At 43.2% G+C, this 26,041-nt stretch overlaps 1 protein-coding gene across 1 annotated transcript in view; it reads left to right on the forward strand.

Moving 5' to 3' along the window:
- The window catches only part of PGM5 (phosphoglucomutase 5), a 152,132-nt gene that overhangs the window by 95,446 nt on the left and 30,645 nt on the right, over positions 1–26,041 (forward strand). The window contains exons 8-9 of the mRNA XM_040988748.1: positions 13,293–13,428; positions 17,115–17,298. Coding sequence (XP_040844682.1) covers positions 13,293–13,428; positions 17,115–17,298 — 320 coding nt within the window. The remainder of the gene's footprint in view (positions 1–13,292; positions 13,429–17,114; positions 17,299–26,041) is intronic.

Raw genomic sequence — 26,041 nt, forward strand, 5'->3', positions numbered from 1 at the left:
CTGGACTCTTAAATTCAGGTTACAGTAGTATCTCTGGCAGCTTTTCATATCCCAAACCCAATAACAGAAGGGAGATTCCCAAACTTACATCTCAAAAATATCCTATATTCTCACCCTTCCCCTTTAACAGTTTAATTAGGAGCCAGAGGCCTTATATTGTAATTGATTAATGTGTGTCTTAATTCTCTTTTAATATATGTTTCTCCCCTCCATATTTGGACACCTTTGATTTTAATAATTCTTTTCTCACTCCTTTTTTTTTTTTTTTAAATTTGTTAGGATTTTACATAAAGACACTATGGGTTAGTACGCATTTGCATGTCAGCACATGCTGTAATTAGTTATAATGTTTTATTTCTTAAAAATTCTATATTCTCTTTGTGGTAGTTTTAGATATTCAGTCTTAATTTTGGTGAAAACAAATATAGTATTTTGCATCGATTTTGATCATTGCTTGCTAATACTGATTCAATCTTCAGGATGGCTTACATGGGCTATTTCCTTCTGTTCTCATTTTACTTGGCGCCTTATTAGAAATAAATGCTTCATTCAGCAGGCCCTTTGTATTGATCTACTAGAAGCTATTGTATGAATGTAATGCAATATGACTAATTGTCCTACATCCAACTGTATTTGAAGTCCTATATTGAGAATGGATCCAGATGAGATCTGTCCAGTGCAGTTTTGTCCTGCTATAACAGAATAGCACAAGAGTTTGTTTGATTCTCAATTTGGCTAGTATATGCGGATATACAAGCAGAGTGGCCCTGCGCCCTGATGCGGGCCCATGGGCTGTGCGGTACCATGCTGTGGAAGCAGAAGGGGACACAGCCATGCGGACAGGATATGTGTGCAAGACAGGAAGCAAGAAGCTGTACAAGAAGCTCAGCTCGCTCTTTGCTCATATCCCGCTCTCTCAGGAACTAGCCCAGTTCTCCAGGAACATATTCTTTCTGAGGGTGGTGCCCTTATTTTAAAGCTTACCCCCCACACCCTCCACACCCTCCCCACCATCACAACTGTTACACTGAGGACCAATCAAACCATATCCCAACTATAGCTGCCGGGACAACTGTAGTTGACTTGTCTTGCTGAACAACCAAATACGACAGTTTACTTCCTCTCTGATGATCTGCATGTTTAAAGAGCAACCGTGACTAAAGAACTCAGAACTTTGGTCCCCATTTGGAAAACATTGTTCCCAAAAAGTCAAGTGTTGGTTACTGACAACACAAGGCCCATTATCCTACTTTTATTCCTTTTTGATTGTGAGCCTCCCTAATTGGTAAGGCTTTCATTGCTGTGTACATAAATCCTTCTCCTCCTGAGTGCCACGTTCACTTCCATCTCTTTCAGCATGTCTGTCTTACAGGAGCGTTTTTACTTCCTCATCTCTCATAGCATATTTTCTACTCCCCTTGGGTGACTCTTGTACACCTTTCTTATACCTTAAGGGGGCGGTCTTAGGCCTTTCATATTAAACACGCCATTCAATCCAGTGCCTTGAAATCTGTAAGCACTGGAAGTATTACACTGCAGTAAGCTTACACTTATTACTGATGTCCCATGGCTTACAAATGTAGTATTTCATTCTTTTCGTTAGAGAGATTATGGAGTTTATGTTATCTATTGTATATAATGTTGTTTATGAAGACAAAGAGGAAAGGAAAACCTAGACTTGCCAATTTCTGTTCCAATTCCAGGACTTGTGTTATTTGATTCATTAGTGGGAAGAAATATCCTATGTAAAAAGTAAGTTCTGAGTTCTTTAGGATCCTAAAGTTAGTTTTAAATAAATATGATAGAAACTATCATGCATTTCTTTTAGCAAACATATGGTTCTGTGGATTGTGTGTGTATAAATAAATACTACACAACTAGATTCTATTGTATATAAGTATGTACGCTAATATCTATGAGGCAACATCCAAATGCTTGTGGAAAATAGAATTTTAAGTGTATTTGCTTCCAAAAAAAAATGAAATCTGTTCATAGGAACAATCTTTGAAAAGTGTCCATGGAAACAGTGCCTATAAAACTGTACTACATAATACAATGTAAGCAACAATAAAAAAAAAAAAGAAAAATGTATATTACGAAAAAAATGCATGGGTTTCAAAATTTTTGCCCCCAAACAAACTTTGCTTTTAATTGAATTGTAAATGATTAGAAGTGTCTTGATCTGTGCACATTAGATCTTAGGCAAAGTGCATTTATTGTAGGTCATGGTCAAAGAGTCTGGAAAAGGAAAGTGTAGAGCTCAAGTCCGTGAACTTTCTCTTTAAGGAGCCAAGTAATAAATAGTGAGGACTCTTCTGATCAAGAAACCACATACGGTCTATGTCACAATTACTCACTGGTGTGGGTTGAGCCCAGAAGAAGCCATAAACAGTTCAGAGCAAATGAACATGGCTGCTTTCCAATGAAACATTCATCATAAAAATAGGCTTCTATCCAGATGTGGCCCTTGGGCTGCTGTTTGCTGCGCCGGGAGGATAGACCGGGGTGAACAAGGCATTGCCAAGAAGCAGTACTGGGAGTTGGTGAAAGGGCCCAGCTCTTTTGTCTGTCCTGTTTGACCTTGGGACTTGACTTAGCGGCACTTAGTGGGTGGCTGGCTTGTAAACATTTCTCAGGAAGCTTGGTTTTCCTGTGTCTGTGCTGATCACCGTATGGAAGCTAGACTGCGAGGGAACTTCAGAAATCTCTCATTTTTGTCATTTTTGGCTACTTTTTATTTCAAGGGAATAAGAGTTTTGCCAACGAGTGGGGGGCTCGAGCGCCGTGCCATCTCCCCTGTTGTGCAGGCTGCAGTGTCTTTAGTCTCCCTTGATGGAGGAAGCCCCTCAGTGGAACATGGTTCACTGGCTCATCCAGGCCCCGGTGGCTGGAAGAAGGTCCGAATTCCGTGTCAACAGAACTGGGTGTGGTGCCTGTTATCATGCTGACCCGGCTTTCCCATGACAACAAGCAGGGACTCAGCGAGCGCTTGGAAGTCGGAGGAAACTGGACTACTCAATCTTAGAAGAGAAAAGTGGCTTCACGCTGCTGTTGGGCTCGACCTCCTTAATGTCACTTTCCGGAACGGGACGCTTGTTAAAAATGCTAATTGTATATCCTGTTTCAATCTCTGATGGAGTGGCACTGAGAACACACATTTTAAGTAAATGTGCTCTGCCAATTCGGGTGTGCAAATAAGAACAGGAAACACTGCTCAAAGGAAAACCCATTTTTTAAAAAAATGGATATGTATTCATCTATTTTTGCATTTCATCAGCTTTGGTGACTAGAGTGTGCCTCTGATGCCGTGACAGGTTTGGTCCAGGCAGTCCTGAGGCATGGCAGTGAGGAAGCTGACATCCTCATTTCATTAGGCGCTCCCCCTCTCTTGGGGTGAGTGAGACAATTACAAGGAGACATGGCACGATGGAAGGGTTCTGGTCCCCACACTGGGGAGAAACTTCTAAAATGAACTCAAAGTTTCTCAAGTGAAGATCGTCTCCAATACCCCTGGAGCATGGAGCTGTGTGCCAGGCAGGAATGCGTAGTTAAGTGCCAAGAAAGCTTGAAAATATGGATCTGTCACAGGTTCAGGAATTGCAAGCCTTTGCCCATGGCAAGGTCCAAGAGGAAGAAGATAGAAAACAACTTCATGAAGTTTGTGGAAAGCTACCTTATTAAAAAAGGAAAATGAGGCATGGATTATAAGATGTAATGATTTTCAAAGTCTCCGCATATGCCCTAAGGTGAATTTTCCATTCTGACATTGGGGCTTACAAACTTGACAAGATAAGAAGCTGATGATAAAAATCAGTGGTCGGAAGATCTTCCTCTCTGTCTCTCCTCTCTGTATATCCGCCTTTCCAATGAAAAAATAATAAAAATAAATCTTTAAAAAAAAATCAGTGGTCAGATTTCTTTCCCATGGAAAACCCCAGGTCCTGAGTCAGAAACGTGTGTCTATTGATCTAGAAAAGAAACAAAGTTGTTTAAGGAACCAAGTTATGATGTGTACTAGGACCAGGTATGCACCCAGTTCCTTGGAAGAACTTGAATAGAATGCAAAGTGTTTTTATAAATCTTCAGATTTAAACAGAAGACTGTTCATCTAAATGGCATTCTGGCTGTTTCTCTGAAGTTCCAAATTTAAAAGCATCTGGATTTGTTCCCATATACAAAGAAATGCAAGGACTTTGATGGTTTGCTTTTTTGAGGCAGGGTCCTTTATAAAAAATATTCTACTGGTATCTGTCATGGACATCAGTTTCCTAGCCTAGTTCATCATTCTGTAAACGTTTGAATTGTCACAGCCCAGAATTTATTTTTTTTACTTTTAACATTGAAGAATTATTCTCGATGTTATCACTTTGTGCATTTTTTGAAACCTAAGGACTATAGCATCAAACTTGCCAAATAAAGTCAGGCAATGAAACAAAGTATTTCCGATGAAGTACTTCGAGTTTACCATAATAAGAATAGGTGTGTGTGGTGTGTGTGTGCGTGTCTGTTTGTGTATTTGCATGTGTGAATATGTGTGTTTGGAAAGGCAATTCCCAAGGCTTTTGTATGTATCTGTGCCCATCTGGAAACTTGGAATTTGGATCCAAAGCTCCGGTCACGAACTCAACTTGTCCGTAGTTGTCACACTAAGTCTTCCCACTGTGAACTCTGAAGTCATGAGCATCTCTTTAATCTTTTGTGGCTTGCTGGATTATTCTGCTTGCCTGTAGACACTGTACATGTTCCAAGGACGGGGGCCCTCTCAGTGTTCCAGCTTTATGTCCTTGTCTTATTGGCGATTATTTTTAAAATCATTTTTAAGTGGATGTGTCTCTGAAGGTCGAGGCATTTGGGCATCCTGAAATTTGGGAGAATCCCTAAAAACAAAGCACACAAAATGTAGAGTAATTAGTTGCAAGGGGGTGGGAAAGAATATTATGAATTCTGGTAAACATTAGATTACAGAAAACTTAAAGTTTTAACATTTTCAAACTCTGTGTAATTATTGATAAAAAAAAAATCAGCTCGACAGATGCCTCTGCAAAGACCCCTCCTCCTGGAATCAATGCTAATGAACAAATGTAAAAGGATTTAAAATTTGTGATGTTGGGCCCGGCGCGGTGGCGCAAGTGGTTAAAGGTCCTCGCCTTGCACGCCCGGGATCCCATATGGGCGCCGGTTCTAATCCCGGCAGCCCCGCTTCCCTTCCAGCTCCCTGCCTGTGGCCTGGGAAAGCAGTCGAGGACAGCCCAAAGCTTTGGGAACCTGCACCCGCGTGGGAGACCCAGAAGAGGCTCCTGGCTTCGGATCGGCATAGTATCGGCCCGTTGCGCTCACTTGGGGAGTGAATCATCGGACGGAAGATCTTCCTCTCTGTCTCTCCTCTCTGTATATCCGCCTTTCCAATAAAAAAAATAATAATAAATAAAAAAAAAAAATTTGTGATGTTAATGTGTTCATTTCCTCTATGTATGTATGGTTGCTGACAGTAACTTGGAATATGTCTGTTTCACTTTAACAGTAGGCTAGGGGCCAGAGACAGTGCTGCTTCTGTATTCAGTAAATTCTTACTGCCTTTATTGTGGTGATTTTGTACACTTATGGTTTGCATTATAGACTTATTCTCTAGCTACGTCAGAAAGGAACATTTTCTTTCCCTCGATTGTTGCACAATTTCCAATACACCCATGGCCACGCCTTCTCATTTTGATCTCACATATGAACTCTGAAGATCTTAACTCCAGAATGGGCTTGCCCTAGGCTAGTTTACAAACAATGAAGAAATGTAGCTGTCTCTTATGTATGCTATTTTTAAATTTACTATTTTATATTTTTCACAAGGTAAAGGAAAGCTTTTTGTCTGTTCCCTGGTGGATGGCTCTTAACTCTGCACTTGTGTGTGTTCACACCTGTTCCGTGTGTAGAACAGGGAGAGAGGCCCATGGATCTGTCACTCTCAGATGACTAAAATCCTCCCAGGTTTCTTTTTCTTCCTTGTGGCCAGTGTGTGTCAGTCTGGCTGGGCTACAGAAATGGGGTGCCGAGGCTGTGATGACAGCATTGTCAGCAATGGGAGAACCGTCTCTCTGCAGGGCTTTTGGAAACAGGCTGTGAGCATGTGTGCAAATGAATCCAGGTTGAGCCAGAGCACAGAGGTGCCATGATTGACACGTGCGAGGCCCTCCTTTTAAAGTTTGCCAAGCGTAACTGCTGTCTGGCCGCTCTGCAAACCATCGACCGCTGTGCTGGGTCACAGGGCTGCCACCGGGGCAGAACAGCTCTATCACAAGAAAATCCTTGTCTAGGGCTGTCATGGTTACCAGATCCATTGACCCTTCAATGTGTTTTCCAAATGGATGGAAATTGACCTAAGGATTGGTGCAGGATCCCTAGAAGTAGAACAGAAATAATAATGGGATTTCTGAGCAGTGTCCATATATTCCAGTACACTCTGGGACCAGGAGTTTAAGCAGATCATGGCGCCGGATCATAACTTGAAGACTTCCCAACAGGTTAAGGATTTTCTCACAGTGTTCCTGACAACTTTTAGTAAGGAAGCTTGCCCCTTGGAATCTAGATGCAGCCCCTAAAATTGTTCTTGGAGCCTTCCCAGCCTGCAAGCTGGGAGATTACTAGTTGGCGAGGTGCCGCCTTTCAGAACAGAATACAGAGTTGTATTAAGGTGACAGGTCTTCGACCTCATACCCACTGTAGAGGCTTCTGGCTCCTCTAATGATCTAGAAAGGAACAGTTCTTAGATAAAGTAGAGAACATTATGGTCCTCATTTTATGGAAGAAATCTTGAGGTTTAGAGAGAAAATATTCAAGTCACCGGCCAAGGCCACCTTGGGTAAGCCGGGATTGAAAGTGCAGCTCGATTTCCTCATGTCTGTGCCCTGGTAGATGGCTGTGGGATGAGTCTGTCCAATAGGAAGACCTACAAAGTCTTTTGCACTGTATGATACCAGGTTGTTTCTAGAAAGCCTCACTTGTATAAATATCCTCACTCTATGAAGGGATGCATCTGATGAATTATATTAAACTGCACGTTAGAAGATTACTCATTCCCTCAACAACTGTTTACCGACCGCAGCACTTTGCTTGTTTCCTTGTTTTTATTATTTCCCATGATATACTTTGGAAGGTGTAGGGATTCCCCCATCCCCGGTTGCCCTCACCTTTCTTCCTCCCCGTTTTCACCTCCCATCAGTTCCCACCATATTCTTACAGTAGTATAATCCTTTAGTACCGGCTATTAGTTTAACATTCTGCCACAAACAGAGAACTGGACAGAAAGCAGAGTGGTTGGAACTTGAACTTCCTGGAGATGCTGGGACCACCGGGAAGTTAAGGCCAATACTTCACTACTCCCCTGCCACCATGATCATTTTTTTTTTAAGTTACAAAAAAAAATCAGCTCACAGATACAAAACTGGAATATGGTTATTTCTATTGTAACACGATCTTTTTAAAAGTCTGCCTCTATTTATACTTAGGCTCACTCAGTTTGTATTTTACCAAGTTAATTTCTAGTGAATCATGGTTGCCTTATCAAGCTGTTTGATTGTTAAGGAAAAAACCAAGTCTGGTGTTCTATATCTATTGGTTATTTTATCTTTCATTTATGTAACTTTGTGTTTCTCAAATTTGTTTATTTATTACTTTTTTTTTGCACTTCTGTTAAATAGGTAACTGATGTTTCAGGGGAAAATAAATTGTTTAAAAGATTTTTAAGAAGAAAAAATAATTCTTATTTTTACTGACCCATGGTGGGGCCTGAGCAGTTTTTAAAAATCTTTATGTGATTTTCATGTTCAGGTTGGGAAATAATAATCTATGTTATATCTTAAGGTTGCCAATAGGTACTAAAGTGTCCTGTTCCTTTCCCAATTGGCACATTTAGAATGTCTTGCTCCGATTTTCCACTGTGGTGATTTGATCTGTTAGTAACGTGTGTGACGCATTGTGGAGTTGGTTTATCCATGGTGGATTTCCATTTGAAGAGAATTCCTTTTACATGATCAAGCACTCTCTCTTCATTTTCACCCTTTTCTTTTGGAAGGGCAGTGTACTTATTGGTATACTGCCCAGCTCAAGCAGCACGGTTGTAAAGATTGAGAAAACTCAATTTCACTTAGTGAGAGGCCTATTCGTGATATCTCCGATGAGAAAAATGACCCCTTTTACGGTATGAATTTTTGCTAAGTCATAGCAAGGGAAAGCTGAGGGCTCCCCCTCTGGCAGCTGCGTGAAGGTGCAGCTTCTCTGGGTTGCACAGAGTACGACTGAATGGGCTTCCAGCTGTTGGGCTGTCCTGGATGGAGGACTGCAAGTTAGTGGGAATCCTACTCTTTGAGGGTATGAGTACATTTGCATATTGTCCTGCAACAGGTGGCAAGCTCTGGCTGCACAAATAACCAGAAATCTAGAAGAATGGAGCTTTAAAAATTGGGCTGGTGCGTGGCTTCACATATACCCTAATAGGCAGGACACAAAGATTAGTTACTCCTCACTGGGGTATGGAAGATTTCTCTGCACACCCCTCCCAAAACTGTTCTGCACCTCAACTGTTGACATATGCCTTGTTAGAGTTATAAGTCAGTATAGACTATCCTAAAATCTGCCAAGGTCAGCAAAATTATGTTTCAACACTATAAACTGCTAAATACTAAAATGAAAATAGACATGAGACAGCTGAATAGTACCCTAGAGCCATTTCAAGGTATAGAGCAACCTGTTCCGTATATAAACTAAAATTGAAATGTCAATGAAGTAGTCAGAGGATATGGTTAAGAACTTGCATTCTTTTAACATATTGGTTACTCAATACCATGACAACTAATTCCATAATATTGTAAATTGTTGTTGATGTTGTGTTGGGGCTTTTAAGTGATTGGGATGATATTCTGCCAGCTCTACCTTCAGACCAGAGATGGTCTCCCCAAGAAACTGTTGAATTGATCTGGACAATGAGATGCTGGACTCTGTGCTTGGTATATGTTTGCAAAAAAAGAATCTTGACTGAATTTGAACTGTAATACTGCAACAAGGTGGAGGAATTCACTATGGGGGGAGTATGGGGAGGGGTGAAACTGTGAAACTGTGTCACATAATGCAACGTAATTAATAATAAAAAAAAATTGGGCTGGTGTTATTCAGCACCAAAAAGGTGTGATCTCCCATGGCATGGAAAGACATGGAAAAAATTTAAGTATATGTTATTCAGTGAAAGAAGTCAGGCTACATATCATGAGCATCCAACTCTATGACCTTTTGGTTATATTATGTTTCATGTGTGATTACTACACACCATTTGCAACTTAGAAATTTTAGTTTTTCTTATGAAAATTATACATTGATTGTGAAGTACTGCACAAGAATGAAGACACCAACGGTTCTATAAGTGTCGTTTACTTTTGTACATACATGCTCGTTTGTACACACATGCACAAATCTACAGTTATTTTCTATAAGAAGCACACTGAATGTTCTTTTTGGTAAAATGATTTTTCCATTTATTAAAATCGAATACAATTCTGTAGCAACAACTGTTTTCCAAAATTTTGTTGCCATCAAGCTTTTGTGTGGCTACCCACAAGTATCTTATTATTCGATAATTGATATTTAGTGTTCCACCTTTTTTCTTTGTGTGTGTGACTAAATGTGAAGAAACAGAATAACTGGGGTCAAACATGAGTGAGGTTTAAAGATTATTGATTATTCATGCCAAGTTTGACTACCACACTGTGCTCAATTACCGTGGAACTTGCTGATTTTTTTTGCCAATCTTTTCATAAGTTAATAGGCTCCCAAGTGGCAACCCATTTTGTGGCCCTTGTGAACCACAGTGAGGTGTGTTAAATGCCCCCTGAACACTGCGGCTTTGTGCCATTTCGCACAGTTGTCTATTAAAGCTTCTGTTTTTCTCATTGACTTACATGAACATTTGAAAAATGCCACTTCCGTTTATTTTGTCATTTAGATGTCAACATCTCTCCCTTCGAATAAACTCTGCATATGATGAGGTTTTAGAAAACTCCTGGATATTTTTGTGTTTTCTACATTTAGTTTTCAACTTGCCTTTCAGTAGAGCTGCATAATGGTCTGGTTCACTTGCCTGTAAAAGTTATTAAAAGGAGAGTTGCATTCCCCAAAGTCCCTCAGAGCACACTGTGCTCTTTCAGTGGAAACATCTGTACAATCAAAGCATCCTTAATGTCTAGCTTGAACTCAATTGTAAAGAGCACAGCTAATTTTATTTGATTATCTGTCCCTTATGAATCTTGGCAAACGTTTTAAGTTGTAGGCAAAGAAATCCAAGCCAATTCACAATTTACAATGCCGTTGGCTATGAGTGATTGAGGTGTTTTTTCTTTAATCCAGCTGAAAGCTGTGTCTGTCTGCCGCTAAATTATGATATCTTATCTCTAAGATTTAACAGCATCTGATGGTTCTATCTGTAGGTAATGTAATCCAGCTGGAGACTCGAGGTATGCAAGCCTGTGTTTTAGAACAAAGGGGTATTTTTTTTTCTCCAGCCAGTAAATAAAAAATGATTTTTTTTTCAGATATGAAAGGACAAAAGGTTTTGAACTGACCCCATTGAGTGGGGTTTCCTAGACCTGTCTTTGGCCTTTGGCCATGGGTCTAACCCTGAGTCCTCCAGCTTCTTTGATTTCTGTACTAGTGTGATGGATACGCAGGTTCACACCAGAGTCACACTGTCAGATGGCAGTGACATCCATGGCTCTTCATGCTCATACACCTGGATGGCCAACACCGTCATCAACAGCCTGGTGACCAGTGTAGAGGAAGAACTGAAAGACTTGACTGTTTTCTCCCTTTATTTCAAGACTTTCAGAGCTCCCTAAGGGTGCGTGGTGTGTTTTCTTCTTTAAAGAAAAACATTCGGTATTTAAGAGTAGATGCAAAGGCTGGCATTGGGAAGTAGTGTGTGGGTGCTGGTTGGTGTCCCCGCTGTTCCACTTCCTTCCTGACTCAAGGCTGACAGCATGTGAAAAGCAGTAAAAGGTGACTACTGTTTTGTTTGGACCCGTGTCACTCATGTGGGAGACCTGGAAGAAGCTTCCGGCTCCTGGGTCTAGCCTGGTCCGGTCCTGGCCATTGCAACCATCTAGGGATTGAACCTGCGGAGGATCTGTCTTTCCTTCTCTGTAACTCTTTCAAATATGTTAATTACCTTTAGAAAAGAGAACATATAACCTTAGCATCAGTAAGAGATTGGCAAAGATATTTAATATGTTATCCATTTCAGGGTAACATGTCATCCGTTTCAGTTCTGTCACCTCAAGTCTCCGTTGTTGATTTTCTGTAGCTGTGTCTCATTCCTGAAACCAGCAATATCACTGTCTGGTCTCATTATCCTATGGAAAGAAGACATGGCCCACTACTGGCCCCTGCTTCATTTCTTAACATTACTGCTGCTAAATTCAGATGATAAATGTCTGTGAATAACTGAGAAAAAATTTTTTTGTCAGTGCATATATTGAGGAATCAGCACAATGTGGTGTTTGTGTGAATTCTCAGTAGGATCAGCAGGAATGACAACTTGTACTATCCACTCACTATTCTACATAACTAGGTATATTTAGTTGCTCCATTTGGGAGAGATTGTTACTGTCCGCTCTACAGCAAATAAAACTACGTGGCTCAGTCAGGACGTGAACCGTAAGTCTGACTGTAGATCTTCCCTTCTTAACTTCATTAACTTCCTAGGAATGACTCTGAAATATAGCTGATGGTATACCCGTTTTACAAATGGAATCTGACCGTCGGGGAGAGAATAATTCTTGCAGTGTTTTTTTTTTTTATGCCTGAGATTATGTCACAGCTGGTTAAGCTGCAGCCTGCCATGTGGGCATCTTCCAAGTCCCAGCTACTCTACTCTCAATCCAGCTCCCTGCAAGTGACCTAGAAATAGTGCCAGAAGATAGCAAGATAGCCCAAGTACTTGGCGTCTACTCCCATATGGGAGACCCAAATGAAGTTCCTGGCTCCTGGCCCGGTGCTGACCGTCGGGGATTGAACCAGCAGACAGAAGATCTCTGAGTCTGTCTCTTTGTTTCTCTCGGTACTTCTGATGCTCAAAATAAATAAATAAATCTCTTTTTTTCCAAAAAAAGTAATAGCATTTAGTGGAAACTCTAATTCCAAAGCCTTCCCCATGTTTTTCTCACACTGCATTTTCTCCCCTGCATTTTCAGGGACTTTGTTCACCTTAAAGGGAACCAACCACTGGCCAGTAGACGATTTAGTAAGCTGAAATGCATTCCCTGGGGTTCTTGCTGCGCAGCAAGCTAGCAGTTCTGTCTGCACTCTTCATTCGTGGGACTGACACAGTGAGAAATACCTCTGACTTGAAGTATATCATTGCCAATCTTGGCATAGTCAACTCTCTCTCACTTGACAGGTCAAGGCAGTTATCACGAGTTTGGTGAGGTGACCTCGGTGACAGCTTTTGTTGCACAGCATCACATATGACAGTGGCTTAGGACCCACAGAAATGGACTCTCCTGGAACTCTTGGGTCCACAAGTCTAGACCCAATGTACCTTGTTCCAAAGGGGCAGGTCCCTTCTTTTCTCTTGGAGCTTCTGCTGGCTCCATCTCTGCCTCTGTCATGTAGCTCTCTCCTCTTCTGTGTCTTTGTGTCTTAGGGGGACACTTGTCATTGTATCTGGGGCTTCCCTGGACAAGGCAGGTGATCTCCTCTCTGCCCCAAACTTAACTATACCTGCCAGAAGGGTTTCCCCAAAGAACGTTGGATTGACACATTCTGGGGAACTTACCCTTTGAGAGTCTGCCACGCAGCTTTAGGTGAAGTAACCTTGATTGTCCTTGTAGCATGCCATCCTCACCAGCCTTATTGTATGTGTCTTGTTCTCTTACCTGCTTGCTTTTCTTTTCTTTGTTTCTACCTCCTTGGATCCACATTTTGTGAGTGAACCGCTCTCCATTTCCCTGCTGTATCCTCACGAGATAGGATGGTTCGTGGTAGGGATTATGGAACTGTTAATAAATAAATGGCAGAATTAATGGTGCTATCAGTCTCCGATTATGTGAAATTGAATCTTCAATCCCTTCAGTAGTTTCTAGGAGTTATTTATGTCCCTGGAATTTCATTTGCATATTTTTGAGAATGGCATTATGCTTAACAGAGAGAATAAACAGATCTAGCTGTCTTAGTGGATCACACAGTTGCTACCTGATTTTAGTTCCTTTCCGTTTTATTCCCCAGGAATTCTTTCAGCAGAATATTTCTTCTTCTCCTAGGATCCGATCACCTGCGTGAAAAAGATGGCCTCTGGGCGGTCTTAGTCTGGCTGTCCATTATTGCCGCCCGGAAGCAGAGCGTGGAAGAAATTGTCCGGGATCACTGGACCAAATTTGGCCGCCACTACTTTTGCAGGTAAGGAGAAGGGCCTGCTCTTGGAGGTAGTTTCTGAAACGAATGGGCTGGAAGTTTCGGATGGAAGCTCGTGTCAGGGAGAGCCTCATCAGTCTGGAGAGGTTCTTGGGGAAGTTGTGAAGAGCTATAAAACTGCAAGGTGCAGCTTTCTCTTCCTTTTCTGATAAGCCTCTAGCATTCAGACTAGGGGTCTTTCTTTCTGGTTTTCCATTCCTGCTTGTCAGGGACAGGGCACAGATATGGAAGCCAGGCTAGGTTAGGGCACTTTCTTAATTCTTTCACTACAATTGTCTTAGTTGCTTGCTCATGATCTGAGCGAGCAGTGTCTAAGATGCCTGAACTGGTACCCTTTGAGGGGGGCCACGTGAATCAGGAAGCCCAAGATTTTGCAAAAGGTTTGTTCTCAGGGAAGCAGGTACAGAAAAAGGAAATACTGGCTGGGAAGGAAGGAAGGAAAAGAAAGGCCAGTAGGGGGGTCTGTGTTTTCTCTTGCTGATGTAAGGAACCAGGAACGGTGGTCTGGGTATTGATGACCCCAGGTAAGCTAAGAAAGTGTGTACACCTAGCCAGATTTCAAGAGAGGGGTGAAAGAAAAGGACGTTAACTTTGGAAAACTCAGGTTTGGGATGTGGGAATTTGAGGGTAGCCTCAGAGACTCTGTGTGTGAAAAACAGAGGTTGTGACTCATCGGCCTTTGCTTGTGAATAGTTGCTCTGGATATGCAGTTGTGTTTCCAGAGCCGGAGGGACCGAAAGTGAGCTTGAGGACTTTCCTTGTATGGTGATTGTTCCTTCCCTGCAGAAGCCATAAATCTCTCAGATTAATATCAGAGAAGAACGAAGCCTGTTATCATCCTCATTAGCTTCAAAGAAAGTGCAACGCAAGTGTAATATTCCTGAGGTCTTTTAGTGAAGAAGGCTGGGGACATGCTAGCCTACAAGCTAGTTTATACAATCCTTTGTTCCATGAAGCTTGCCTCATTCATTCGAATTTCTAACCAATTTCCAGCCCTCCTCATGGGTGTGTGTGTGTGTGTGTGTGTGTGTGTGTGTGTGTGTGTGTGTGTGTGTGTGTGTGTTACTAAGGGCTAATTGGCGCATGAAATTCTTCATAGAATGAAGATTTTCCAGAAAGTTCAACCTGGTCAAATATATTACTGTTGCCAACTTCTCGCAGAGCAAGATCGTTTTGACTCAAAAGATGTGTTCCTCTTAATTTGTAGAATCATTATTTTGGTGTCTGCCAAGCGTTTGAAGAAATGGTGTCATGAGCAATGTGTGTGTATTTATTCTTCTTGGTCAAGAGCTTACATGCTGATTTTTTTCATAACAAATACCATGTTAGAGAATAATACGTTGGAGATTGAATTTATTTTAGGACATTAAATTGTGTCTCATATTTCTCCCCCCCCCTCGAAAAAAGATGGCAGAGATAAAGAAGCAGGGAGGGTAGGATGGAAGGTAAACATTTCCTTCCACCCCAGCAAATAGCAAGTAGAAAAGTGATTGTGAAATAAAATGATTTCTCGCCGGAGTGTTTTTTGGCAGAGAGCGACATAATAAAATGGTTTCATAACTGAGTCTGAAGTTATATCTGAGAACATCTCCCAGATGACTTTCTTTGTATAAACAGACCCGAGATGGAATTCGCCATGTAAAGGGTTCATCCCTTGAAAGTGTGTTAGGGTTTGGGTACTGTGGGGGGAAGGCAATGCCAGGAACGGCTTTGCACAGGAAGAGCATTTGGGTGGGCTCATCTGTGGACTAGCAGCACACTCAACACGATCTGTCGCATAGTGGATGTTGTTCTCAACTTTGGAATCTGTCTGTGTTTCTTACTTGACCATCGTATCAAAATAGTCCAGCCTCTTCCTATTTTTCTTTACCTTCCCCCCGCCAAAAGCCTGTCTTTAAAGAGAACCTGGTCTTGGACTGGTGTCACGGCCTGGTGGGTAAAGGTACTGCCCGCAACCCTGGCATCTTATACGGGTGCTGGTTCGTGTCCTGGCTGCTGCACTTCCCATGCACTTGGCAGCTAATGACCTCGGGAAAGCAGTGGAAGATTGTTCAAGTGTTTGAGCCCCTCTACCCTTACGGGAGACCCACGTGAGGCTCCTGGCTCTTGCCTTCAGTCTGGCCCAGTGCTGGTCATTGAGGCCATCTGAGGGTAAACCAGCCGACAGAAGATTTCTCTTTTTCCTTGTCTTTTCTGTCTCTCTGCCATTCAAATAAATAAATAACAAGTAAATAAATAGATTTCAAATTCATACATTGAATCAGATAGTTCAAAATAACGGAGTGAATTGTAAATAAATATATTTTTAAAGAAAAAAATTATTTTAACAAGAGAGAGAGAAAAAAATGAAGCTTGTTTTGAAAAAGACAGAGAGTCTAGCCTCAGAACATACAGACCTACCTGTGTATGACATGGGATCTTGGTCCAGGTCCTCTGACACTGAGCAGTTTCTTTAAGAATAAAACCGATGAATAGTTTTTCAAACATGGAAGCCTGACACTGTACATGTTCCTTTTTTTTTTTTTAATTGGAAAGTCAGATATACAGAGAAGAAAGACCTGTCTGATGATTCACTTCCCAAGTAGTCACAATGGCACAAGCGCTGAGCTCATCCGAAGCCAGGAAGCCTCTTCTGGGTTTCCCACGCAGGTGCAGGGTCCCAAGGCTTTGGGCTGTCCTTGATTGCTTTCCCAGGCCAGAGGCAGGGAACTGGATGGGAAGCAGGGCCATCAGGACACGAACCGGCACCTATATGGGAGTTGCATACAAGGCAAGGGCTTTAGCCGCTGGGCTACTACACCAGGCCCACGGGCATTTGCTTGCATCATCATCTTTCAAACTCCATAACAGCAAATGAAAATGGTTATTATTTTTAGGTTCTGTTCATTTATTCATTTTGTTTTTTTCAAACCACCCTCCAGCCTTTTAACACATTTGATGCACTTATCTGGGATGACCTAGAATGGAACAAATGTGACATTTTTTCCCCAAATTCTCAGGAGAGTATCATAGAACATTCAGTTCCCCGGTCTTGTTTCATTGCCTCCTTGAGTTCACGCTCTCTGCTTCTCCTTCCTAGCTACATTCATAGCAAGTACTGTCCTGTACCATCTGGGAGCTCTCATTCTGGTGGGCCAAGGCAGAAAAATAAGTAAATAAATACCCTACCAAGGTTAACTACCGAAAGAAGATTAAAAAAAAAGGGTGATGAGGTGGGAGGCCTCCCTTGGATGAGCAGTCAGGGAAAGTCACTTTGCGGAGGTGACAGATTTGAAAAATGGAAGGAAGAGAATGAGCCAGCTATTTCAATAGCTGGGACGGAAGGGCCCAAGTTGGAAGGAACAAAGAACAAGGGCCAGGGAGGGGAGGGAATTCAGGGCAGGGAGGGTGAAGTGTCCCGGGGAACTGGACAGGACACCAGTGTCGCTGGGACAAGTACATGAAGTGCAAGAGTCAGGTTAGGGATAGACCGCAAAGTGCATGACTGTCTGTGATCAGTTTTGAGTTTTGTTCTTTATAGGCCCTTTCTGGCCACCGTGTGGACAGTGGATTCCAAGGGGCGGGTGCTTGTCTGTGCTGTCCTTCCATGAAGACAGCTGCAGGAGGTCCAAGTGGTGGCTCTCTCTCTGATGAGGCTTTGATTCTTCACGTATCCTTTCCTTCTTCGCAAGGTTTGACTACGAGGGCCTGGAGCCCAAGACCACGTATTATATCATGAGGGACCTGGAGGCCCTGGTCATTGACAAGTCCTTCATCGGCCAGCAGTTCGCCGTGGGGAGCCAAATCTACAGTGTGGCAAAGACAGATAGCTTTGAATATGTGGACCCCGTGGACGGGACTGTTACAAGAAAGCAGGTGAGTGCAGAGTCACCCAAGCTGGTTCTCAGGCAGAAGTGGCGAGAGATGTGTTGGGTTGATCTCTTCTGAGCTCTTCAGTTTGCAGCCGATTGCTTGGGAGCCATGAAAGTGCCCTTGCTGGTGGGGGAACCTAGCCAGTTAGGGACAGAGGGTGGGCTGGTACATGCGCCCACTCTAGCTACCCATCTGGTAGGAAATGGGCCAGTGCCTCATAGATGTAGAGCCAGCACTTTCCTTCTAAACTGTTTGAAGTTCAAGGTATTCTTATGTGGTGACCACTTAATATTGGTAATGGACTCAGAAGTTAATACATAGGAGTGAAAGGCTTCCGTCCCTGGAATCCAGGGTGTTTTCAGATCTTTTAAAAAGATTTATTTATTTTACTTGAACGAGTTAGAGAGAGAGAGATTTCCCATCCACTGATTCACTCCCTACATGGCTGCACTGGCCAGAACTGGGTTGGCCTGAAGCTGGGAGTCAGGAACTTGAATCTCCCAGATGGTTTCAAGGTCCCAAATCCTTGGGCCATCCTCTGCTGCCTGCCTAGGCCCATGTCGGAAATTATCAGACCATGATTAGTGGGCATTCTGCCCTATGTGTCTTTTTCTTTCAAAGCAAATATGCTGGCCTACTGCTATAGTTAACACAAAGTTAACTATATATATAGCTGGCTTCAGAATGCCAGCCAGCCATTGGCTGCTTTATTTCCAGAAATGGAACCTTTGCCTAGGTCCATGGCAACCGAGGCAGCTGCGCACAGCTGGGGACCCCATGATTTTTCAGCTTCTTTTACCTGCTGTTAACGAGGAATCACGGGAGCTCAGCCAAATGCCTTGGGACCTTGGTAGGGATGAAAAAACATTGGGAAATCCACCCAGGAAAAAAAACAACGGAAAGATAATATGATTTGAAAATGGCCGCAGATTGAGTAACAATATCTGCAGAATTTTCTGTTATGGTAGAACAACATCTCATCTTGTTTTCTTTATTGGCTGTGGAAACTGTTGATCCCCCTGAGAGCACATACTAATGCATGAATTCTAAACACACTTGGAGGAATATTAAGAGAAGGTGCCACCTTGAAATCCCCAGATTTTTCTCTATTTGTGTGTCCTTTGTAAGTACAGGACTTTTTATACTAGATCCAGTGGTAGTAATGATGCATTCTTGCTACTGAACGCGTGGCTCGAGTTTGACAAGTGTTTGCCGTTGTCCCCTATCCTGGAACCTTATGACTGGCAGACGGGCCTGATCCCAACGCCCTCCCTCTGTTTATTCTTTTATCATTTCTTCCTCTGGTAGAGCTGTCTTTCTAGCGATCTTTCCTCAGCATCGAGGTGTCAGCCATTTGTTCTGGAGTCGTTTACTCTCACTTGGAAAGGTTCAGGGTAGTAGGGAAAAGAGAGGATTGGAAACTCAGAATCACTTCCAAGTTGTAGGAGTTTGCAACAAGTGGCAGAATATGTTTGCAGCCACAGTGCCTTTCCCATCTGGAAAATGCCTGTCTCACAGCAATCCTGCACAACAAAATAAAACGCCAAATGCTTTCAGTAGCCCTGTACGTGGGAAATACACAGCGTGGTTTTAATCTGTATTTTGTTTAACTCGGGGGTGGTGGTAGCCTGCGGACTAGATTTGAATTCATTCTGAAATCCCAACTGCTCAGTCTCTATGCCCCTTCACAGTGCTCACTTCCATTTTCACCACATTCCTGTGCATGTTTTACATAGGAAATGTCAAAGCAAGCTTTTCAGAAAACCAAGGTTCATTTTGATTTTGTTGCCTCTATGGAATCTAAGACGTAAACTCTGCAGTATTTTTGGCAAGTTTCCCCCCCGCCCCCACTGGTGAGAAAGACTTAGAAGCCATCCCTTGGGGATAGCGTCATGGCATAGGCCACTGAATCGCCATGTACAGTGCCAGCATCCCACATGGGCATCAGTTAAAGTCCTGGCTGTTCCATCTCTGACGCAGCTCATTGCTATTGCACCTGGGAAAGCAATAGAAGATGGCCTCAATTCTTGGGCCTGTGCACTCACGTGGGAGACCTATGCAAGGCTTTGGCTTGACCCAATCCTGGCCATTAAGGCCCTTTGAAGAGTGAACTAGCTAGAAAATGGAAGCCCTGTATGCCTCTCTCTCTCTGTTTTCTATTATCTTTGTAGCTCTGTATTTCAAATAAATAAGTCAGCCTTTTTAAAAAAAGCTACCCCTTGAAGGGATCATTCTACTGAGTATCAAATCTACTCAGGGCAACTTGACTCTTTTTTTTTTTTTTTAAGATTTTGTTTTTATTGGAAAGACAGATATACTGAGAGGAGGAGAGACAGAGAGAAAGATCTTCCATCCACAGATTCACTCCTCAGGTGGCCACAATGGCCAGAGCTGAGCCCATCTGAAGCCAGGAGCCAGGAGGTTCTTCAGGGTCTCTCACATGGTTGCAGGGTCCCAAGGCTTTGGGCTATTCTAGACTCATTTTTCAAGCTATACCACAGAGCTGAATGGGAAGTGAAACAATGGGACATGAACCGGCATCCATATGGGGTCCTGGCTCATGCAGGGCAAGGACTTTAGCCACTAGGTTACTGCGAGGGGCCTGTAACTTGACTTTTGAACTCATTTGTTTTGCTGTGTTACTCTGTTTTGTTTCTGTCTCAATGCTCCCAGCATTTGAATAATTTTTCCTTTGATTTTCTTTAACCAGTCTAATTGAACAAAAACTGAATCTCAAGTTCTAATATCCTATTTCCTCACTCCTCCTCACCCTGAATATTGGTTTCTATTTTTATTCTGGAATTCATTGATTTTTTTTCCCCCTGTCCACACTCTTCCATCTGCTCTCCAACATGACTATAAATAGATGAATGCTATCAAGGCTTCCTCTTGGGAATTTTTTCTCACAAAGGAAGAATGGCGATTTTTGTTCACTTTTCCAGATTGCCAGGTTGAGCTGACATACTGGTTGGCTGGTGGCCTTGAGTGTTCCTCAAGTTCTGGCTTGGGCTCAGTAGGGGAGAAGAGGGGTCTGTGAGCAAGTCATAGACGATTCTGTTGGGCACAAGGAGAACCCCATGGTAAGGATGCTGCAGACCTCAGAAGGGGAACAACATTTAGTTCCAAGGCTATTGACTTGTAGGCACCCTTGAAGTAATAAAAATCATTGTAAGAAAGATTTGAATTTAAAAGAACTAGTATTTTTAAATAGTCATAAAGCACCTTGATGTGTTCACTCAATAGATATTTATTAATGGCAAATGCATAATGTGGGGTTATTTTTCATGGCACAGTTTCATATCTATCTATCTATCTATCTATCTATCTATCTATCTATCTATCTATATTAGCTGAAGATGGAATTTATATACCATACCATTCACACATTGAAAAGACACACATCACATTCCATTCTGGAACATCTTCATGGCTTCCTTAGAACTTCCTGCTTTTTCACCTGACATTTCCATTCCGATATTCCTCCAGCCTCAGTCACAAATCTGCTTTCTGTCCTTGTGGATTTGCCTATTCTGGACATTTTGTGTAAATGGCTCCTGTAATTTGTGGTCCTTTGTCCCTGCCCTCTTTGTCTTAGTATACTATTTTCAGGGCTCATCCGTGTTGTCCCACTTCTCAGTCCTTTATTCTCTTTATTGCTGCTTAAGACCGCATTGCGTGGATAGATCATGTTTTGTTTGTTCATCAGTTGGTGGGCTTTTGCGATATTAGGATTATACTGTCATCCCACTTTCACTCGCCATCCTTATTATGCATTTTTTGCTTAGAATACTGCTATTTTAAAACAATCTGCGGTATGGTAGATTATTTTAAAATAGCGACAGAAAGTTATTGGTCTCCATAAGTGAAGAAGCACACCCTCTTGTTAGCAAAGCCAAGGGCAACAATGCTGTGACATTTCTCTGGCGCTGTTCAATACTCTGTGCCTTTGGAATCAGACACGTGCTGGCTTGAAGACTGGCTTTCTCACTGCCTAGAGTGTGACTTCGGGCATATTATTTGACCTCTCTGAATCTCAACACAGAGAAGCAGTAATGATAACAGTGCCTAGGGAAATGGAGCAGGTTTGAAGAAGTCCTACAAAGGTCTGGCTGGAGCTGCCATTTGCAGTTGGCCCACCACTTGTGATAAAGACCATCGCAGTGGAAGTTGCGTCCTCTGATGCAACAGAAAATGTGACAGCCAAGATCCAGGAGAAAGAGAGAATTCCTCCTGTTCAGACTGATTTTTTTTGCTAGCTGGCAACTGAAAGACAAGTGGATTTATGGGACGATGACATTTGAAAGGAGTCTGCTTCGTCTTGCTTTGACGCTTCGTGGTGGTAAGAAAAGGAAGATATCTCAAAGAGAAGAAATAGGAGAGAAGGACAATTAAGCTGACTGTCCTGAAGCACTGGAAGGTGGATGAGAGTGGCAGAGCACCTTTTTGATGACTGTGGGGCTGAAAAGTTTATGGCAGACATCACCATGGCAAAAGCTGTCTGGACTTCCTGCTTCAATAAAGCAGAAAACAAGTAGCTAAATATATATATATATATATATGAACTAACTTTTTAAAAAATCCTTGGTGGGTCTAGGGCAATGACTCAATTGGCTGATCTTTTGTCTGCAAGCACTTGCATCCCATATGGGTGCCAGTTCCTGTCCTGGCCGTTCCACTTCCCTCATGGCTCCCTGCTTGTGGCCTGAGAAAGCAGTGGACAATGACCCCAAAATCTTCAGACCCTGCCCTTGAATGGGAGACCCGAAGGGGACCTTCTGCCTCCTGCTTTGGATCAGCTCAGCTCTGTCCATTATAGCCGTTTGAGGAATGAACCTGTGGATGGAAGATCTTTCTGTCTCTTCTTCTCTCTGTAAATCTGACTTTCTCATCAAAATAAGTCAATTTTTTTTTTATTGGAAAGTGAGATACAGAGAGGAGAGACAGAGAGGAAGATCTTCTGTCTGATGATTCACTCCCCAAGTGAGCACAACGGCCGATGCTATGCCGATCCGAAGCCAGGATCCAGGAACTTCCTCCAGGTCTCCCTCACGGGTGCAGGGGTCCAAAGCCTTGGGCCATCCTTGACTGCTTTCCCAGGCCACAAGCAGGGAGCTGGATGACAAGTGGAGCTGCTGGGATCAGAACCAGCGCCCATATGGGATCCCAGCGTTTTCAAGGCGAGGACTTTAGCCGCTAGGCCACACTGCCAGGCCCAAAGTAAGTCAGTCTTTAAAAAGAAAAAGTCCCTGATACAGTGACTTTCACCTAAGAGATAACTAAAGGATGCTCAAGAAATATTGGTTCTGAGGCACAGAACGTTAACCTGCCACCTGTGACTCAGGCAGCTGAGATTTGAGTGTGGGTTCAAGTCTTGACTGTTCTTTTTCCAATATAGCAGCATACTAATGTCCCTAAGCTCCTGCCACAAGTTCCTGAGCACCTGCCACTCACGTGGGGGACATGGATGGAGTTCCTCGCTTTAGCCAGCTAGCGATGCTTGTTGCATCCTTTTGGAGAGTGAACCAGTGCATAAAATCCCTCTCTTTCTCTCTCTCTCCCTCTCTCCCTCCCTCCCTCTCCCTCTCTCTCTCCCTCTCTCCCTTTCTCTCTCTCTCCCTTTCTTCCTCTCTCTCTCTCTCCCTCTCTCCCTTTTTCTCTCTCTCCCTCCCCCCATCCCCATCGCTTTGTGACATTCTATATTTCCAACAAGTAAATCTCTTGTAAAAATGTGTTGTTCCCTACTCCCCGGCATCCCTAACTTGATGGAGATACCGTTGTTTTTTCCACACACAATATTTACTATGTCCTATGGTTGAAAAGCATCCATCCACACCTTGTATTTATTCTGTCCTGAATTCCCTCCTTGTGATGGTTGAGGTTCAGATAAGACGCCAGGGTAGGGAGAGAGCTCCAGTTATCTGTTACTTGAGTTAAATCTCACCAAGGAGGAAAAAATGTAGATAACATGTGTGATTTCCAACAGCAAACCTGTTAGACACATATTTTACTCTTCCTGTTTGAAGCAGAGACGATTGTTGAGTACAATATTATGTTGCAAATCATCTAACCTCCACGGCACCACTCATGAGCAGGGCTCAAGTGTCCAGCCTGAAGCCAGAAACTTTTGGGTTTGCATTTCAGTGCTGCCACTTCTTGGCTCAGTTCACTCGGGCAAGTTGCTTAGCTCCCTTCTGCCTTCCTCTGCTTTTCTGTGAAAGCAGGAACATTGGCAGTGGGCTATCTCCATAGCCATTGGCAAGCTCTGGTGAGGTACTATGTGCTGACCCCAGTACGTGCCGAGTGCTAGTGAATGACTCCCTAAAATTAGGAATGTTAAAAAGCATCCATGGGCAAGAAAGATTTAGGCCTGTAGGGAAGGAAAGCAGAGAAGAAGCACACAACTTTAAGCAGGTCCTGTGGAGATAGGAGACCTCTTGGGCTTCTAAGGGGCTGTTTCCTGTATGTCTCTAGAGAACGCAGAAATGCTTCTTGAACCCAAGTGGAGTAGTGCCTGCGTGCTGGGGGTTGGCCAGCTCCTACGAGGGCTGCTTAGTTGTTAAAAAAAAAAAAAGTTAGGTGAGAATTACTCCCAAGAGTCAGGAAGCTGGATACAGCTGTGTAGTCAGCACACTGCACAAAGGTGGCTAGACCAATGGGGAAAAGGAAGAAGCCCCGGACAGCCAGTAAGAAAGGTGTTTCTGTAAGTTGCCCTCCTGATGGGGGGTGAGTTTTTCCCAAGTTAGAAAAGAACACCAAAGTGGACTGCCTTCCCCAGGAGCTTCTGAACTGTGCTGATGGCTGACTCTGACTTCAAGAACAGATGGCTCAGTATATGGAATACTGTGTGTGTGCGCAGAGATACATCTGCGCAACCCTAAGCTGCTTTATGGGCTGCATACTCTCAGCAAAATATGGTTCAGATGTCGTGCAGCAATATTTTCACCTTGAAGCTGTCCAGATAAATCAACAGGGTTTCCTATGGGGAAGGGGGGGGGGCGGGTCAGATCCAAGCTAGGCTGGCAGAGTCTCTCTTTGCCAAGGCTGTCGTGTTTCCAGGTTCACATGCTTGTTGTGGCCAGCTGACCGTGCACGGTTGGTTGTGCCAGATTTCAGGGCCATGGGCTGATTTGCCCCGGAACTCATCTTTAGTCTCTATTCAACTAACTTGGATGCTGCCAAATGAGCATGGGTAACGTACAGCTCCTCCTTCCCCCACCTCACCCCCCCCCCACCTGGCTGCAACATGTTGCATGGTGTCCAAACGAACATCTGGCGGCTCTCTGTGTCTTTAGCAACTTGCAGGTTTCCCTGCGTTGATTTACACAAAGGATTTCCAAAAAAAAACCCCAAACGATAAAGTTCCCAACATTCACTTATCAAACATTTATTAGCTACATACTCTACATGCAGCCCTGAGCCAGCTTTCCGAATGTTCTATAAAGTACAGGATACTGTCAAGCATTTCACATGAGAATTGTTGTTCGTATCAGCATCAGCAGGCTCGTATGGCTCAACCTCGGGATGTAGTGTGCGGGCAGAAGACCTATAATCACGTCTTAGCTCTTCCATACTAAAGAGCATCACACTGGGCAAGTTTCAAAATTCCTCTTTCTTTTCAGTAAAGGGCGGGGATGACCTTGGTGTGGCTAAGGTTCTTCTTTCAGGACATTAGGGGTCTGAACTGACCAGTTATGCAGGAGCATTTTATTGCCAGGGAAATCAGTTCAGTAAGAGGTTCAAAGAAGACGAATGATGAGGGAGCCATAAATCCAGCAGTGATCCAGGGCGCATGGCAGAGCTCTTAAAATTAACCTTGATTCGGATTCATTTACAATAAAGAAGTATATACTATTGTCTCAACAGCTGTCAGCGGTAAGGTTTTATGAAGTCACCACTCCCCAAATTTAAAAAGCCTTACTTAATAATCATTTGCAATTTGGAAGCTTAAAGACATAGCATCATTTTCATTAAAAAAAAAAAGTGTAGCCTAAGAATAATACCACTTATGCAGTCATTGATAAATGCACAAAGCACTTTTCATTTACCTGTCCCAATCATAGCCCAAGCAGGAATTCTAGCCTGGGTTTATTGAGTTGTACTTCTAATATCTTTCCAGAGAGACTTTAGAGGAACATTGAATGAGAGAGAGGCCGTATCTGTGGAGACATAGAAGTGAGCGATCATTGGGAGGAAAACAGGGTCTCTGTGTGCTGATTACAGCAAGGGACGTGAGACCCTTAAATAATCGCTCCTCCTTGGGGCAAAGCTAAGGTGGGCAAGACCCCCACTCTCATCTTTGAGGTACAAGCAGTAGGCATGCCAGAGGAAAAAAAAATCCCAGGTTAGGGGTGAAGATCCCCATCTTTCCTACATAACTGATACTGTCTTTGGGCAGGGAAGGACTTCCTTCCTCCCTTGTTAGCCTTGTGTGGCTACTGTAGTTGTTGTGGCTATGGAGAGATCATGGGTTGCTCTGCAAATGCCTTGAAAGAATGTGCCAGAAACAGATGGTCCATGAGAGGGAGGGGGTATCTATTGGCTCTGCCACTGTCAAAGCCCTTGGGTGAAGTTTTCAGGACTGAGTGGCAAGGTGTTGATTTGTGAGTCTGATGAGGGGTCTGAACAAGGCATCCCAGTTACTAGGAGACCCGCCCCCCAAGACTGATGCTTACCGTACTTACTCACTCGGATAGATAAGTTGGGCAGACCGGAGTAGAGGCTACTGCAGTGGCTCTTGGATTTGACT

This window comes from Ochotona curzoniae, unplaced genomic scaffold (genome assembly GCF_017591425.1).
Source record: "Ochotona curzoniae isolate NIBS_2020 unplaced genomic scaffold, NIBS_Ocur_1.0 contig_50, whole genome shotgun sequence".
Taxonomy (NCBI): Eukaryota; Metazoa; Chordata; class Mammalia; order Lagomorpha; family Ochotonidae; genus Ochotona; species Ochotona curzoniae.